This window comes from Hibiscus syriacus, unplaced genomic scaffold (genome assembly GCF_006381635.1).
Source record: "Hibiscus syriacus cultivar Baekdansim isolate YM2019G1 unplaced genomic scaffold, ASM638163v2 tig00113725_pilon, whole genome shotgun sequence".
NCBI classification, from domain to species: domain Eukaryota; kingdom Viridiplantae; phylum Streptophyta; class Magnoliopsida; order Malvales; family Malvaceae; genus Hibiscus; species Hibiscus syriacus.
The window spans coordinates 17330770-17350227 of record NW_024063471.1 but is presented as its reverse complement, the minus strand read 5'-3'; the positions used below and the strand labels follow the sequence as shown (position 1 = coordinate 17350227).

At 35.2% G+C, this 19458-nt stretch overlaps 2 protein-coding genes and 1 pseudogene across 2 annotated transcripts; 1 reads left to right on the top strand and 2 right to left on the bottom strand.

Annotated features, from left to right (window-relative positions):
* The first annotated feature begins 3190 nt into the window (after positions 1–3190).
* LOC120187715 lies at positions 3191–4971 on the top strand (annotated as a pseudogene).
* A 10131-nt stretch (positions 4972–15102) lies between these two features.
* Positions 15103–17693, bottom strand: LOC120187714. The gene is made up of 7 exons (XM_039191366.1): positions 17588–17693; positions 17297–17454; positions 16837–17196; positions 16706–16761; positions 16423–16625; positions 16275–16342; positions 15103–16218 (listed from the first exon to the last, which is right to left on the bottom strand). The coding sequence occupies exons 1-7, from the start codon at positions 17691–17693 to the stop codon at positions 15103–15105; spliced, it is 2067 nt and encodes a 688-aa protein (XP_039047297.1).
* Positions 17659–18947, bottom strand: LOC120187442. The gene is made up of 5 exons (XM_039191152.1): positions 18802–18947; positions 18275–18513; positions 18061–18175; positions 17821–17969; positions 17659–17733 (listed from the first exon to the last, which is right to left on the bottom strand). The coding sequence occupies exons 1-5, from the start codon at positions 18878–18880 to the stop codon at positions 17728–17730; spliced, it is 588 nt and encodes a 195-aa protein (XP_039047083.1). The 5' UTR covers positions 18881–18947; the 3' UTR covers positions 17659–17727.
* Positions 18948–19458: the final 511 nt, after the last annotated feature.

Below are 19458 nucleotides of genomic sequence, written 5' to 3'. Positions count from 1 at the left end.
ACGTTGGTATATACAATGAATAATCTAATAAAATAAAATAATAAAAAAAGTATATCATAAACCTTACCCAAATGTAATCTACCCAACATTTTACCCTCATGCCTTTGTTGGGCAACTAAATCCTAACCACAATTTTTCTAGTTCACAGAAATATAAAACTTAACCGCATACTATTCTAGTTCTCATACTTCTTGCAAAAATAAATAAATAAATTCGATGAAAAGGTTAGAATGCATTTCCCCTTTGTAACCGCGGACAAAGATTCAGTATAAGATGGCAAAGTTTTGGTATCACTAACAGGGTCCTCAAATTGTCATTTGTTAGTGCCCCTTGGGCTTGTCAGACCCTCGATCCTCGCCCATTATAGGCTTAAAAAGAATTGAGTTCAATTCGAGAGGATACATTTCCCCATGTTCATGCGAGGAAACTCAATGTTTCACTAGTAAACATGAGGCATATGTACCCCAGAGGTTACTTGCAAAAGCCCATTTGGAGAAAAATAATTTTGCTCACGTAAGCGTAGCGTTCACCTCTACCTAACAGGATAGAGCACAATTAGAAGGCTCTAAATATAGAAAGGTTATAGCGATAGCATGGGAAACTCGTAATCCTTTGCCTCGATCCAAAAAACAACAGACTAAAGTAAAGGTCAGAAGGCTGAAACATGTAAATCACACATTAGTACAATTATTTCTTAATTAATCAAATTACAAATTAAAATACAAACACAATTTAAAACACACAAGGGATCAAAAACCAAATTAGAACAAACTTATAACTTTCATTTGCAAAGACAATTAATTAATCGACTATCGGCCTGACTCTCTAAAAAACTCCCCAACAGAGTCACCAAGCTGTCGAAATGATTTTTTTCCTTAAAAAGTGAGACTTTAAAACCCACATATTTTTATTTTATTTCTTTATGTAACTAAAAGTAATGTGATTTAAAAAAACCTCTCGTTTCGAAAAAATTTGGGATTCCTTTTAAAAACGTATGGTTCGAGGAGTCACTACCAATTTTTGATTAGGGTGTGATTGGGCACCAAAAAATGTTTTGTCATTTTAAATAAATTTTAATTAAAACGAAAAGTTGAGGTCTGCATTACCAAAAATTGAGTTTGGGAGTCGGTTACGCGTGGGGAATGATTAGCACCCCACAACGTCCTAAATCAATACCTAATCGATTAATTAATGTATTTGCAATGAAATTTACAAATTTGAAATTTAATTTGATTTTTGATCCCGTAAAATAACAAAAATGTGAATTTTAAGATAATATTCAAAAGCACCCAATATAGATTAAATTAAAATTACCAAGTCTTATTAGAAAGATAAAAAAATATTCAATTATTTAAAAATATCGAGACCAGATTTTAGATAAGTTCTAACAATCTTTTTCTCGAAAAATTTAGATAAATGAATATTTTTTTCTTTCACTCCCAAATTTTAATGTGCGAACCATTTTTTTAAGTGTCAATAATCGGATACACTTTTAATTTAAAATCATCGAAAACAACATCTCTAGTGAGTTAAGACAAGCCATTCAAACAATTTTAAATTAAACGGGTATTACTATTAATCAAATTATGTAATTAGGTCAAGACATACACGTAAGGATATCATATAAATTGTACAAAATTGATGCATGAATGAATTCATGTGATTCTTAAATTAATTATTTGCATGCTCATACATAGTAAACATATCAACATTTAAAGCACATATGTACCACTAATTAAAGACACCATACTTCTACCTATTTGCAATATCGCCTTATGTCGATTTATACTTGCATCAATATTATCCGGAACAAGAATACATAAAAATGTATAAGATTTATTTGGTATTAGAGTTTCATCTTATGAAATCATCAAACAAACTAAAATCTAAATAAATAAAAAAATAAAACGTCTACGTTTAATAATTACAAATTAAGCTATATGAGAAATCGAGTAATTATTAAAGAATAAAAAAATTCAATTACACCTTTAACAATCTAATAACGAAATAGATATTTAAAACCAATTTATATCATTGCAAAGTATATGGGTGACACGAAGATTAACCACCTAAGAAGATGAATAAGCAGCATAATCAATAGCACTTATCTTCTTGCTGGTTCAACAGATCCACGTGAGTCAAGTATTAATCAACTCAAAACTAACAAATATCACACGTAGACAGCTGTTTCACCAACTAACCTTCAAGTTTTCGCTCAGGCTTTGATTATTTGATCCAAGAACGAAGCGGAGAGTCTTAATCCGTCGAAGTCGGGAGACTAAATGCAGAATCGAACAAAGGGAGATCGAAGGGAAAAACCCTAAAACTTGATGTAAAGCGAAAGCCAAGATGTGGAGAGAGAGCTGCTGCTGAGGTAGCATTTTTTTTCTTTTTTGATCCTCCCCTCCCAAACAAATATTTCTCTCTGTTTTATATGACTCTAGGGTTTTTTCTTTTGCCTTTTTGTCATTTCCTTAATTGTTTTTCCTTAATTATCTGCTCTTTTCCTTATTAAGAGATTTGAAAATATCTCATAAAAAAGATATTATTTTCCTTATTAGATTGATTTGGATCTAATGTACTTTAGGAAATAATTATAATAATTTTTTTCAAAAGATTATTATTCTTGCCATAAAGCTCATATTCTATTGAAATAAAGCTCATCGATCGATATATGGAAACATCATCAGCATGTGACTGGTCGTGGGGATTGTAAATCGGCTGAAGGGTGTAATGGGCTCGAATGAAATTCCGGACAAAATGAGCTTCTACACCCTTATTGGCTAAAATACTTTCTTCAACTAGAACAAACACACCTAATTACAACAAGAGATCCTTAATGCCTAATCCTCCTTCAAACTTTGACAAACAAACTCAATTCTAACTCACTTTTGCACTTGAAGTTGAGGTATCATGTCCTTTCCAGAAAAAACGAGAATATAGTGGGTCGATCCTTCTTACCATGCCCGTAGGAAGCACACGTTGCTTGTATCAAAAATTCACTATACCAAATAACACCGAATGAATCAACTGGAGTCTTTCCGCAAATGCTTAAACTATATTTTGACCAATAAAACAATAATCTATAATCAAAGATTATTATATAATTTTTAATAGTCAAATTATTCAATAAAATTTAAAAAAAAATTAAAGGGATATTTCTAATTTTAGAGTTTAGGCATGATATAAAATGGGTATTGAATCTTAGATTTGGTATTGGTCAAAATTGTAACCAAGGAAATAAGGCAGAAGAAGGTGATATTAGTCGGGCTCGGCAGTATGTAAGCGAGGGCAAATTTGTCCATTGCTACGAACCTGTAGGGCATTTCAGTCCAAAATAAGTAGTTGAATTCTATCAAAGAGAGGTTCATATAATCTTAAAAGAAAGAAGGAAAACGAACTTGACCTTGAAAAAAATAGACGCAATTGACTCGGCCGCTAAGAGAGTTCGCTAAGGACAGTGTTCGTCTCGTCAAGAGATGCCTCAAACCCGATCGTAAAGGTTACTCTTTTCTCCTGTTTTTCTTTCCCCCCCCCCCTCCTTTTTGGTATTAGAATTTTGCTGATCCATCAGAAATCTGATTGAAACTTCCATTCTTCTTTCTTATTTCAGAATTTACCAAGGTGGCTTTCCGTATAGCGATCGGATTCGTGGTTATGGGATTCGTTGGGGTTTTTCGTCAAGCTCATTTTCATCCCTAATAACAACATTATTGTTGGATCTAGTTAGGCACGCTTCAGTTTTAAAAATTTCTAGTTGCTTTCGTGGTTTACTGAATTGATTATTAAGGATTTCTTACCCAAGTGATGTTGATCTGATTTTATTCTAATTATTTTAAAATCAAACCGCCGAAAACCCAAAGCTCTAATCTTTTTGAAAACCCGATCGTTGAATGCTCTTGGAAAATGAAATTTGTCTGTAATTTAATTGCAGGGTATTGGGGAAAGCCATGAACTTGAATTTGTTTGATTAGTCGTAGTTATTATCTTCTTGATGAATCCTTGCTTTGCATACCAGAGGTCGTTATTGTACCGAGGTTAAATTGAGACAGTTGGTTAATAGTAAAAGGATTGGGGTTGAGGGAAATGTTTTCCTTGTATAATGATATTATGTTACAAACCTTGCAAGACTAGTATTGAGCATAAACAGTTGTTAGCAGACCTGATATTCCGTGTATGCATGATATGTTTAAACATGTTTTAGAATCCTAATCATGAGTATTATGTGTATTAAGGATTTTTTCTCATGTTTATTACATTGTTTTTGTATTTATTTCTGTTCTTGTCATGTTTCATTATTGCATCCAAAATTTTCACTTCTTGTGATTAAGCTGTAATTTGCTATTATCAATGAACATTAAAATGGTTGAAGCTCACGATTTTAGTTAAAAAGAAAGAAAAGAGGGGACGAAGCATAGGGATGAGCGGTATCTTAGTTCATATTTGCTTATGCTGTTCAGGGTCCTAGACAAAGGATTAATAATATTACATGTGTGGTTAGGTTTTGAGTGCACCAGACGAAGTCTATTTCAAATCGTATGGCTTGTTGGCTGCCATAGAAAGATAAACCAAATATGGCAGCTTAACAAACTGCTACATTTCTCTACCTTTTAGTAAAACCATCTGACAATACACATAACAAACGTCGTAGCATAACATCATTGTAAACTGATATTTGCATTTGCCGTGTTTCATCTGTGTTTTAGTTTGATATATATTCGCCATGCTTCGAATGCTTATGCCGAACCTTTTGTTCAAATTCTAGGTGTGCTTCATGACGCTGATTTACTGGAAGGATGGGAACTGGTAGAGACTTTGAGCAATGAGATAGAAGAAAGAATTGTATGTCATAGATTTAGAGCTACGTCATGTGAGTTTGTGAACTGATGTTAATCCGAGACATGTACTGTCCCGGTTTTGTTGTAAGAGAATCTTGTTGAATAAAGTACAATCTTTGAGTTTTGTTCCAAATGAATTTTTATGTTTCATGCTAGCACTTTGCCTGATTATAATCCAATAAGATATCACAAAACTGAATGTAATTTAATTCGCTGTTAACCGATGTCTCTGTGCACATCTGATCCCAAGATTGTACGAATCCCCGGTTAACTCTAAATCAGTTTTTATTTTCGGGATATTTTTCTTGATATCAAATGGCATTGACCACATACGTAGATGTAGAATTCGGAAATGGTCTTCTAAAGACTCAATGTATGCAAATCTCTAATAATATTCAACATACATGTCCAAGAATTACACTTAGGTAGGAGCAACGTAGATTCATATTAAACTCTGCCAAAAGAAGGGCCTATGCTAGCTGATATGACTAAATAAAGGATTACTAGATTATATATTAAGTGTATCGGTAGCCGCGTACAATTCTAAAGAACAAAAAGACCTTTGCCATGAGTCAGTATTCAACAATTTTGTTGAGTTAATCGAATGCCGAAATTGGCCAAGAGGGGGTGAATTGGCAATAAAAATTTTGTGGAAGCTTTTGCAGAAAATTGAAAGTAATTGCATAGCGATTTACAGTGGTTCGACTTTCTCAAACAAAGTCTACGTCCACTACCTTAGCTATCCACACTAAGGATTTTCCAACAAATTCACTAATTTGTTCTTTCTTTTGAGGCCAAAGAGATAACCTTACAATTCCCTCAAGAGTATACCCCAACTCTTGAGAACACTCTTTTCTCAAAGAGAAGATTACAAATTTGCAAACTTACAAGAAAACCTCACAAGGTAAGATGTTTGCACAATTCTAGAATAAAGAAAAGAACACTCAAAGATGAATACAATTGAGCACAAAAAGTGTTCTTGAAAGCAAAATGAATATTGAATGAAAATAGGCTTGAAATGCTCAAACTTGAGGTTTGATGCTTTCTCTTTGATTCTCTCTTGATTCTAGTTGCTTGATGTTTCTTGTTATTGATCAATGGCTTCTAAGCTTGCTTAAATACACCTTGGATCACTTCTGAACGTTGGGGATGATTAGAGAAGATATTATAGCCGTTTTAGTGTGAAAACATTTAATAAAACAGCTTGGTGTGTGGGGGAATCGGTTCCCCCTTGAAGGGAATCGGTTCCTAAGTGTAAAATTCAAATATTTCGACCGTTGTACAAGGGGGGAATCGGTACCCCTTGGGGGGGATCGGTTCCCTCCGAGCATTCTGGAAATCTCGGAGCCAAACCATTCAGGGGGGAATCGGTTCCTCCTATGGGGGGAATCGGTTCCCTCTGAGCAATCTGGAATTTTTGGCTTTGAATTGGTTCGAAATACTTTGTAAAATTATTTTGAAATTGTTTTATGATTAAAACTTAATTTTACACTTAAGTAAGGATTAAAATGATTTTTGAAATATTTGGAGTAATGTTTTGATATTCGAATAGTTATATCGAATATACTTAGAAAATCATTTGGAAAATCTTAAAATCCATTTAACTTAATTTGTTTATCGAAATATCAAAATGTTTCAACAATCTCCCCCTTTTTGATATAACAAACATTTTAGTAATTTTAAGATTTTTGAAATCAAGTTTTGAAATTAATCCCCCTTACTTTAACACTTCTTCAATTTATCAAGTAAAACATTTAACACTTATTCTTCTCCCCCTTTTTGTTAAATCAAAAAGACATTGTAAAACAAGGTTTTGAAATCATTTAGCCAATTGATTTATTAATTATAAGCTTAAGCTGCTAAGATCACAATCAAAAGAGAGGTTAGCCATTAGTTTCATAAATCAATATTCATAAATAATGTGATATGGCAAAATTGGTCATATTGCTAATGATGATGTAAATGATGCAAAAATGAATAAAACACCAAACATATAAGTTCACACCATTCATAAATCCAAAATCCAACAATCCACAAAATCAAACAATCCAAAATGTTGAAACAATATTCTTTTTGTTCAAAGTTTTAAAACTAAACACATAATCAAACATCCGGATCGGTAGGAGGAAAACGGGCTCGCATAGCGGCCATCTCGTGTGTGAGTTCATTGATACGAGCGTTGGTTGATTCATTGTTTGCACGCATCTCCCGAAGAATATCTAATTGTTGAGCTCCCATTGTGGATAAATGAGACTCTATAGAGGTAAAACGCGAGTCCATGGTCGCATATCGAAAATCAAATGTCTCCATAAAGGATTGAAAATATGGAGGCATTTGAGTCGACTGTTGTGCGTGCTCCTCGGGTTGTTCAGGCTCATCTTCAGCTTCATCGATATCCCTCATTAATTGTTCAAACTCGGGATCTTCGTCAGCTTCGGGTGGAGCTTGTGAAGAACTAGCTCCCGGAGTAAGTGTAGAAGATCGAACCCATTCACCGGTTTCTTTGTTCTTTACCCATCCCGCTCTCGTTAAGGAAAGAAGATTGATTTGTTTCTTAAGAGGAAAAACGGCATCTAGACCAACTCGGAGTTCGGCTTTAGAAAAGAGATTACTAAGGATACAACCGTAAACTAGTGAAGAACATAGTTTCTTATTTGGTACTAAGTTAACGGTTTCAACGATTTCAGCAAAGATAATCTCGGAAAGGTTTATTTTTATATTGTTTTCAAAACAATGCAACCACCAAAGGTCTAAAGCTCTAAGAGTAGAATAACGACCCCCGGATGGTCGAAACCACCAAGTGATCATAAGATGAAGAAAACGCTCATGGAGATCTAAAACACTTGCACTATCATTCCGTTTATATCGTGAGCCTAAAACTTGTTTTTCGTTTGATAAACCTTCATTGTCCAAGCCTAAGGCATTGGCTATGTAATCCGGATCAAGATGGAAATATTGACCTAGGAGGTAGGAACGCACTCCTATGGTTTTGGTTTTGTCACGATTTTTGATACAAACGGCATTACAGTAGAAGATACGAACAAGTTGATGATAGACAATGGGTTCAAGTTCGAAAAGTTTATCAAATTTCCATTCGTGCAAGATAGGGAGATATTTAAAGTTAATATCAACCATAGTTTGAAGAGATGGGATACGTTCTTCCCTAATCTTATACGAGTCAAAATATTGGTAAAACCAATAACGATAATCTTTAGGACCCGGTTGATTGAAACAAGAATTTTGGATAGTCAAGTTAGGATCAAGATTTGGAATAGGATTTTGAGGAATAGGAGGAGGATTTGGTTGACGACTAGAACGACTAGATGAAGACCTAGGACGTTTAGGATTTGACATGGTGAAGGAAATCGGAATAGATAGAATAACCTGCAATTTTAAAACAAATGTATGCAATTCAATTAATCCCAAAACTCAATTGAGTCCTCAATATTTCAAGGTTCTCTAAATCAATCCTAATGGGCAAAGTTTTTGAGAAACTTTTGAAAAATATGGTTTTGAGAAACAATATATGTATAGTTTTCATAACAACATAATTTAATCAAAACACAATAATTTGAAGAACATATTTTATTTTATTAATTTCGAAAATTTAAAAGTTTTTGAAAATTCTTGTGTTTTTGATGAAATTAGTTGTAACATCTAGTTTCTATTCACTAAACAATCAATGTCCGATCACTATTTCAACCTAGAACTAATTACAACTAATCCTATGTTCAAAAATAATGAAATAGAGAGTTTAGAAAAATTACCTTGAAAGATGAAGATTGAGGGGATTTAGATGTTGTTTGCACGACTTTAATGATTTCAACAGGTTTAGAAGATGATATTTGAAGTAAATTCCGATTAATATCGTCGATTTGAGACAAAAATGGAGATTTGAGGGTGTAGGAGGTGAAGAACGGTGGAAGAGAGGGAGAGAAGAGGGTTTTGGGGTTTTGGGGGTGTTCTGCCCGATTATAACAGAACCCCAGGGGAGTATCGATTCCCCTGTGGGGGGAATCGGTTCCCCTTCAAAGGGGGAATCGGTTCCCTCAAGGGTGGATCGATTCCCTCTGCACCAAAATGCTAAAATCCGATTTTTTTAAGCACAAAATGCTAAATTAATCTTTTCTAATGGTATTGGCAACTCATATATCAAAAATTAATTATGTTCAAATAATTAAATTTGTCTTTAATTGATATTTGAACGTAAAATTAATTTTTCATCAAGAATCATAAACTCCCCCTAACTAATAGCAAGAATGCAATCAAAAATTATTATAGTAAGCATTTTTCAGTATTTATTAAAAGTGCTAAAATTATTTTAAACACTAAGTGAAGATAGGTTGGTCAAACCTAATTCTCTCCTAAGTGTCCAAAATCTTTCCTTGTCTAAGGGTTTTGTAAAGATATCTGCTAATTGGTGCAAAGTATCAACAAATTCTAGAACTACATCTTCCTTAGTGACATGGTCTCTAATGAAGTGATGTCTTATTTCAATGTGTTTAGTTCTAGAGTGTTGGATGGGATTTTTAGTGAGACAAATAGCACTAGTATTGTCACACTTGATAGGAATGGTACCTACTTCAATTCCATAATCAAAAAGTTGTTGTTTCATCCATAAAACTTGTGCACAGCAACTACCAGCTAAAATGTATTCGGCTTCAGTGGTAGATAATGCAACACAATTTTGTTTCTTTGAAAACCAAGAAATCAGCATATTTCCAAAGAATTGGAAAGTACCGGAGGTGCTTTTCCTATCTAATTTGCATCCTCCATAATCCGCATCAGAAAAAGCATGCAAGCTAAAACTAGAGTCTCTAGGATACCAAAGTCCTAAACTAGGAGTGTTCTTAAGGTATATAAAGATTCTCTTAACAGCTAGTAAATGTGATTCCTTAGGACATGATTGAAATCTAGCACATAAGCAAACACTAAACATAATGTCCGGTCTACTTGCAGTTAGATAAAGCAAAGAGCCAATCATTGACCTATATAATTTAACATCTATACATTTACCTCCTTCATCTAAGTCAAGCTTTGTTGAAGAGCTCATTGGAGTGTCATGAGGTTTCCCATTTTCCAGTCCAAACTTCTTGAGCATATCTTTGACGTACTTAGCTTGATTAATGAAGATGCCATCTTTTCTTTGCTTGATTTGGAGTCCCAAGAAAAATGAGAGCTCCCCCATCATGCTCATCTCAAACTCACTTTGCATTAGCTTAGAAAATTCTTGGCAAAGAATATCATTAGTAGAACCAAATATTATATCATCAACATAAATTTGAACTACTAATAAATCTTTACCTTTATGCTTTAAAAACAATGTAGTGTCAACCTTCCCTTTTGAAAAACCTTTTTCAATTAAAAAATTTGACAATCTTTCATACCAAGCTCTAGGAGCTTGTTTTAAACCATAAAGAGCTTTTGTCAATTTAAGAACATGATCCGGAAATTTTGAATCTTCAAAACCTGGAGGTTGTTCCACATACATTTCTTCCTTTATAAAACCATTTAAAAATGCACTTTTAACATCCATTTGATATAATTTAAATTCATGAAAACATGCAAATGCTAATAACATTCTAATTGCTTCCATCCTAGCTACGGGAGCGTATGTTTCATCGTAGTCTATGCCTTCTTCTTGAGTATACCCTTGAGCAACAAGTCTAGCCTTGTTTCTCACTATATTACCACTTTCATCAAGCTTATTCCTAAACACCCATCTAGTACCTACAGTAGATTTATTACAAGGCCTTTCAACTAATGTCCATACTTTACTTCTCTCAAATTGATTTAATTCTTCTTGCATAGCCATAATCCAATGTTCATCATTTAATGCTTCTTTAATATTCTTAGGCTCTATGCATGAAATAAATGCAACATAATCACAAATATTTCTAAGAGAAGATCGAGTTGTTACCCCTTTGGATGGATCACCTATAATCTCACCACCCTTGACATAGTTGTACTCTCTTGGATAAGATATTTCCCTTTCTACAATGGTTGGATTCTCAAGAGGATCATGAGTTTCCTCATTTTTCGTTTCTTCCTTTGATGATGGTTCTCCAACTTCATGTCTAGCGTTATTTGAATTTATAACACCTACATCATCATTCACACAAGAATCCTTCCTCGGAAGGGGATTATCATCGAAAACAACATGTATAGACTCTTCTACAACTAAAGTTCTTTTATTAAATACTTGATAAGCTTTAGAATTTAAGGAATAACCCAGAAAAATTCCTTCATCACTTTTAGCATCAAATTTGCCAAGGTTTTCTTTACCGTTGTTTAAAACAAAACATTTACATCCAAAAGGATGAAAATAGCTAATGTTAGGCTTTTTATTTTTGAGAATTTCATATGGAGTTTTCTTTAAAATTGGCCTAATCATTACTCGATTTACAACATAACAAGCAGTATTTGTGGCTTCCGCCCAAAAATATTTTGGCAAATTATTTTCACAAAGCATGGTTCTAACCATTTCTTCTAAAGTTCGATTTTTCCTCTCAACAACTCCATTTTGTTGAGGGGTTCTAGGTGCTGAAAAATTGTGGCTAATACCATTAGAATTACAAAAATCAATAAATCCAAGATTTTCAAATTCAGTGCCATGATCACTCCTAACACTAGTTATAGAGTAACCTTTTTCATTTTGGATTATTTTTGAAAATGTGATGAACTGTTCTAATGCTTCATCTTTAGTACTTAAAAATAGAACACAAGTATATCTAGAATAGTCATCTACCAAGACAAATGCATATTGTTTTCCATCCAAGCTAGTAGTCCTAGTTGGCCCAAAAAGATCTACATGGATCAATTGTAATACTCTACTAGTTGATACATCATTAATGGATTTAAAGGAAACGCGCTTTTGTTTTCCTTTAGCACAAGCATCACAGATTTTATCATTATCAAATTTAAGCTTAGGCAACCCTCGAACTAAATCACCTTGAATTAGCCGTTGCAAAACACTCATACTAGCATGTCCTAGTCAACTATGCCATAACCAACTATCATGTTCATCCTTAGCAACTAGGCACAAATTAGTCATATCAATAGAATCTAAATGCACCATGTAAATGTTTCCTATTCTATGACCAACAAGCATAATCCGATTAGATGCAATGTCAATAACTTTACAACCATTAATTTCAAACAAGGCATTGAATCCCTTATCGCATAATTGACTAATACTCAATAGATTATGCTTTAATCCATTCACATATAAAACATTTTTAATTTGTATGGAAGAGGTATTACCTATTGTACCAATACTTTCAATGTGACCTTTTGAATTATCACCAAAAGTCACTTCTCCTCCATTTTTGACGTTAAGCTCTATGAACTGGCTTTTGTCTCCGGTCATGTGTCTTGAGCATCCACTATCAAGGTACCATGAATTTGAATTTGTTTCCCGTGCCTTGTAGCAATGCTCCTTTCCCTACAAACATAGATTAATTTTTGATTTTTGGTACCCAAATTCTTTTGGGTCCATATTCATTAGTTTCCAAAATCCTAGTTCCCTTGGGTATCCATTTGTGTAGGATATCTTTATCTTTAGTAGTAATGAGATCCTTTAGGAACCCATATACTTCTAAAGATTTTACCATTTAAGGTTCGTTGAGGATATCTATGATTGTAGTTTCTAAAATCTTTTCTAACAAAGTTGGATTTTGAATTTTCTCCTTTTTCAAAACGTTTTGTTCCAACTTTATCAAAAGAAGTTTTAAGATCATCAATTTTCTTTTGATGATCATCATTGACCTTTGAAAGTAAATTTTGCAAATCTAAATTTTTCTTTTCAAACTCTTCTAGTTTGATTTGCAAATCTTTGATTTTACTTTCAAGATCATTGTTGGTTTTGGATATGAGTTTATTTTCATTTTTCAACTTTGAAACATCATTTTTATATTTTAAAAATAATTTCTCATAATCCGAAGCTAACCCATTATATTCCTCTAATAGCTCATCATAAGATAAATCATCAAAATCAGATGAGTTAGAGGTTACCTTAGAATCTTCCCCAAATGCCATTAAGCACAAGTTTGCTACTTCTTGTTCTTCTTCATCGGAACCTTCTTCATCGCTCCATGTAGCCACATGAGCCTTGTGCTTATTCTTTGATTGACCCTTCTTCTTCAATTGTGTGGGCAATCATATTTGACATGCCCTGGCTTTTTGCATTCATAGCAAATGATCGGGTCCTTCTCTTTTGGTTCATATTTTGAGGCCTTCATTTCTTTTGAATTTTCTTGCTCGGTAAGGTCTCATCATTTTTCTGAACCGTTTGGCAAACAATGCCATTTCCTCGTCATCATCATCATCATTAGAATCACTCTCATCTTTTGTGGATTTGAGAGCAACTCCAATGTTTTTCTTCTTCTCCTTCTCCTTTGGTGTTTCTTCAACTTTATCAAGGTCCACCTCATCTTCAAGCATCATCTCATGAGTGAGGAGTGAACCGATAAGTTCTTCAAGAGTTAAGGACGATAGGTCCTTAGACTCGATGATTGCCGTCTTCTTTGATTGCCATGATTTTGGGAGGGAGTAGACTAACTTCCTCACAAGCTTTTCATTTGAGATGATCTCTCCATATGATTTGAGACCATTGACAATCGTTGAAAATCTATCCGTCATAGCTTTGATGTCTTCATTTGGTTTCATCCTGAAATTTTCATAGCTATGCGTTAGAATACTAATTTTTGATTTCTTTACCTCATCGGTACCTTCATGTGTGACTTGAAGCTTGTCCCATATTTCTTTGGCGGTTGTACACGATGAAACTCTTCCGTATTCATCTGGTCCAAGAGCACAAAAGATAATATGGATGGCTTTGGAGTTAGCTGGAACATTTTTGTATCTCCTTACTCCACAACCTTGGATGAGTGATAGGCTTAATGTATCCTTCTTCTACGGCATTCCATGCTCCCATGTCACTTGCTTGAATGAAGTACATCATTCTATTCTTCCAATAGGCGTAGTTAGCTCCATTGAAGAAAGGAGGCTTGTTGACGGGCATCGAATCGAGACCGGAGTCGAAGTTTGAAGCGGAGGCCATTGATGACTTTAATAATCGATATAACTCTTCCCGAATCGACTCAAGAGGCGATAAAACCTTCAAATGAGTTAGGCTCTGATACCAATTGTTGAGTTAATCGAATGCCGAAATTGGCCAAGAGGGGGGGTGAATTGGCAATAAAAATTTTGTGGAAGCTTTTGCAGAAAATTGAAAGTAATTGCACATCGATTTACAGTGGTTCGACTTTCTCAAACAAAGTCTACGTCCACTACCTTAGCTATCCACACGAAGGATTTTCCAACAAATTCACTAATTTGTTCTTTCTTTTGAGGCCAAAGAGATAACCTTACAATTCCCTCAGGAGTATACCCCAACTCTTGAGAACACTCTTTTCTCAAAGAGAAGATTACAAATTTGCAAACTTACAAGAAAACCTCACAAGGTAAGATGTTTGCACAATTCTAGAATAAAGAAAAGAACACTCAAAGATGAATACAATTGAGCACAAAAAGTGTTCTTGAAAGCAAAATGAATATTGAATGAAAATAGGCTTGAAATGCTCAAACTTGAGGTTTGATGCTTTCTCTTTGATTCTCTCTTGATTCTAGTTGCTTGATGTTTCTTGTTATTGATCAATGGCTTCTAAGCTTGCTTAAATACACCTTGGATCACTTCTGAACGTTGGGGATGATTAGAGAAGATATTATAGCCGTTTTAGTGTGAAAACATTTAATAAAACAACTTGGTGTGTGGGGGGAATCGGTTCCCCCTTGAAGGGAATCGGTTCCTAAGTGTAAAATTCAAATATTTCGACCGTTGTACAAGGGGGGAATCGGTACCCCCTTGGGGGGGATCGGTTCCCTCCGAGCATTCTGGAAATCTCGGAGCCAAACCATTCAGGGGGGAATCGGTTCCTCCTATGGGGGGGAATCGGTTCCCTCTGAGCAATCTGGAATTTTTGGCTTTGAATTGGTTCGAAATACTTTGTAAAATTATTTTGAAATTGTTTTATGATTAAAACTTAATTTTACACTTAAGTAAGGATTAAAAATGATTTTTGAAATATTTGGAGTAATGTTTTGATATTCGAATAGTTATATCGAATATACTTAGAAAATCATTTGGAAAATCTTAAAATCCATTTAACTTAATTTGTTATATCGAAATATCAAAATGTTTCAACAAATTTAAACATATTTCATTACATTAGGGGTTGAGGATCGAGGATCATATGGGATAACATTAGAAGTTGAGGTTTGAGGAACATTTGAGACAATTTCGTAAGAGAGATTGTAAAATAAGCTTCTCCTCATCCTTTGATTTCCCTGAGAAACTTGCCTTTGCCATCTCCCTTAGTTTCTTCATATCATTCTTTGTACTTTCCTCTATTTTTTGTCCGACGAGAGCTGTCTCTGCAGTTGTGCCTGTAGCTTGAAAAATTGGTAAGCCTGAACCTGGACTGAGCAGTGGGACTATGGTTGCAGTCATGGAACTTACTTGCCCGACCTGGAGTTCCCTTCGACCACTCCTTGCTAACTCGGTTTCCCTGGTTTGAGGAAGGCCCGGAACTAAGACGGGTTTCTCTTTTGAAGAACTTGGTATGACTCCTGTCCAAGGTTTCCTTGGGAGGAAAGGCAACAGAAGACCCTTGGCAGCAAACTTCAACCCGAGTTTAAAAGAACTTTTTTGTGGCTTAGACAGATTTAGAAGGCACTTTATCAGTGCATACCATTCATTTACAAGCTGAGAAACAAAGGAAAGGAAAAGGAGAGCCAGCAATAGGTATCCCAATGTTTGTTCCCTAATCAAATTCGATTTATTCATACTGATGGAGAGACCAAACATGCCAGCCTCACTCAACAGCGAAATGCTTTCCACAATGTAAACTCCCCTCATTTTGTGTGGTTTGAGAGTAAATAAACATATGAACTGCACCAGAGTGACCATCAATGCACAAAGGCTTTGGCTTGATCTGTGTGTCGAGTAGGATCCAGCAATCACTCCCAAGCAGACTCTTCTTAAAAGATCAATAACGATATAGGAGGATCGAGCACAGCCTAAGACCCTCGTCGGCAATGGAATTTTCGTTTCTTCATGTCTGTCATCCGAGCTGACTGCTCTCATTCTTCCGATCCCATTTTGACCACTCCCGACCCACCTATGCATAATGTTTGTGTCATTCTGGTCAACAAAAATATACATTGGAGGACCCTTGTGATCCTCAAATAGAATGCCAAAGCAAGAAAGTAATGATGAAGGCAGTCCATCCATAAAAAACCATCTTCCATAAGCAGGTCTTCCCACAATAATGAACCACAATTTCTTACACCATTGCTCCTCTGCAGTGACATATCTGATCTCTTTGTACCGAGCAAGGCTGCCAGTGAAGACTACGATTATAAGAAAAGGCATACCGATAAAATGAAGGCCGCAGGGATAGCTAGAAACAAAGCTCCAGTGATGATCCCTTCAATTGTACGACCTATGAATCACATATCTCTTTAGATTCCACCTATCAATAATATATTCAAAACCCTATGCCATATAAGCATAATTTCTCACCTCTTATTACAAATGCAGCAGACTGAGATATACAAGGCAGTGCGAGAATTAAAAGGAGGAGCTCAAATCTCGGAACCGAAATCATCCATTGAGCTGCTGCACCTATCCTCCATCTTAAGAAAACTAACAGTGCGAAGTGAAGCATTAGCAAACTACCAACTCCTATGCTAAGCCAGAACAAGTTCAGCTCCATGTCCTGCCACCTGATAAATAAACTACTTCAGCATCCTAAATTTACGCATCTTTCGAAACAAAATTAGAAAGTTAAAGTTCTGTATCTGACCCTTTATAGTTCTGCATTTTTTTGACAACATTACCAGAAGATAATGGTTCTCCTCTCTGCGTAACCAATGAATAGAGATATAGACGTTTTCACTTAAAAGCATAATATCAACTTCAAACCGAAATACCAACCAAGAAAAAGGTGAAGTATTCATTTGAAGTTAGAGGTAGTCCAAAAGGAGTATTTTCTTTGCTTATGTTGTGCCTTCCATGGAAGTTTGGGTCAATTTCGGATGGAAATCGTAACTTTTGTGGCATGTTTGATGGGTTAATGAACTGAATGTCACGGTAAGCTCTAAAGGATCTCTTTAGGAGCCTCCCTTGATCCAAATAAACATTGTGAGGCCAAAATGAACAGCCATTCTTTTTCCAGGGAAGTTTCTGTCGAGGTATGAGCCACCTAAGACCTTTTGTTGTCTCAGAATATTCAATGGTTTGATCAGCTAATAGCCAGTCTGAAAGGACAAAAACTTGCAGGAGTCCTATCATTCCCTGTGATGAAAATTTTCTCATGTCTTTACTCTGAGCTTAAAATATGATGGCACAAAATTTTTTAGCTTGTTGACACAACCAAGCTATTGAAATTGCTTACATGTAGATTTTTTGATGCATCGGAAGCAATGTAAGTATTACTCGCGATTGCTCCGAGATTTGTGGAGGAAAGTGAAAGAGTTGCAGCAGCTAGAGTTGTTGCTAAGACTCCAGCAGTCACAAATGAGTGTAGAGATGTTGATATTGCAGGTGTTGAATCTGTTTAAATTTAAGAACATGTTCGTATATTAACCTTCGGTTTCGCCGATTCTGAAAACCAAATCTGGGTAATTCCTGGATTATGATGAACTCTAATCGTTGAAGAGATTAATGGGAAATTTGTTAAACTTACAGTGAATAATTTCCAATCTATTAGAAGCCACGTTCATATTTCCTGAAATATTATTCACTTTCCCCTCGGGAATAGAAACTGACACCATATTATTAGCTATTGCCATGACAGTCAAGGAGTAAAGAGCTCTTGAAAGTTCCTTAAACCTATATGAAAAAAAATGATGCTAAAGATGCAACACTAGAATGACATGTTTGCTTCTGATATTGAATGTTCAGAATTTTCATATGCACCTGCCTTATGAGTCTCCCTCCATTCACTTCTATCATGGAGGCCTCGAAACCGAAAATCAGCTTTGTAAACTCAACTACTACATTGATATTGGACTCCTTAGTAACATTTTCTGAACTCGTACTTAACCCGATCCCAGGCTTCTTGCAATCTTAGAGAAAAAAATCATCAATTAGTTCTCAAAGAAGCTACATCGTGGGCTAGGAACATTCGAAAGTGCCACTAACATTTGAAAAGCATACCATAGAGGAATGTAAGCGAGTTAACAGTTGAGACAGGAGTGCCCGTTCTGCCAATCAGCAAACCAACTTGTAGTTTAACTGTGATTATTTGAGTTTTTGGTGCAATGTTCTTGAGCTGCAAAAGTTATAAGAACTTTTAGTTAGGATGTAAATCTATATCCAAAGGGATGGTATTTCAAATTTTTTTGATGAGAATGTAAATTTGGTTGCTTACACTAAATGCAAATCGGCTGTTTCCATGAGTTCTCTGGTTAACAGGTATTAGACTACCAAAGTTCACATCTAACGCATTTAGGATCTGCTCTGTTGAATTTATGACTGGAATGCTGAAATCCAAGTACACCTTCAGCTTGTCCGTTCTGTTAGTTGCGAAAACTGTTCGAGGAACCCCATTGATCGACAACTCGTATGATGGAACAGATGACAAAAGATCAACCAGCACAGGCCTTCTGTCTAAGACAAGTTTTGGAGATATGAACAACAAAAGGTTCAAAATCAGATTTTGTACAGTAAACTGTCACCAAGACTCTTCTGTGTCCTTGAAGTACTCATATTCGTACATATGTGGACATTGTAGGGTATGGTCCTCCAAATATATGGAAAACTTGGAGCAAAAAAATCTAAACACACTCGGGTTAGACACAATCGGGTTAGACACAAAACCATATACGTCACATTCTCCCAAATACAAGTAACAAAGTCTATAACCTCAATGCACAAAGTCGTTGATCGGTTTCTTACCGAAGTGAATGATTAAGGTGGAAGAATTGCTTCTTGTGAAATTATTTCCAGCCCTATCCTTACAAATATCATCAGCCATTGTTACCACAACACGGCCATTTATGCTTTTCAAGGATAGAACCAGTAGGAAGCTGTATTTAATGTTAGGTTCAATGATGACTTAAAAAATGAATTGTTCTCAATTTAAAGCATGAAGACAGCTAATTGAAGTTTTAATTTCTGTTGTTTATTGCACACAGCAAGGCCTCAAAAACCTCATCTCATATTCAACAAATTAACAAGCTTTGAGCAAACCACCCCACTTACATCACAATTTGATGAGTTCAAACACGCTAAGCCACCATGTCGTATGCAAGCTTCACTGAATGTAATGTCGATTGTAATCTTTTCAGCATTCGTGTAATTCTGTTTGCTTAAAATAATTGCTGTTGGTGGGATTTTATCTGACAAAAGAGTCTAAACCTTAAGCAAATCACTGCACTATCAGAATCATAAATGCCGAGCCTTCAATCTGATATACTTACCAATAAACCATGAATAAGATGAACAGTTTTTCTCTCCGTTCCGGTTTGTGACGTTGAGAAGGAAGTTCTGCTTATGATTTGCAGTTAAGTTTCTCAGAACTAAGTTATCAGCATGACAAGGTTTCAATATCTG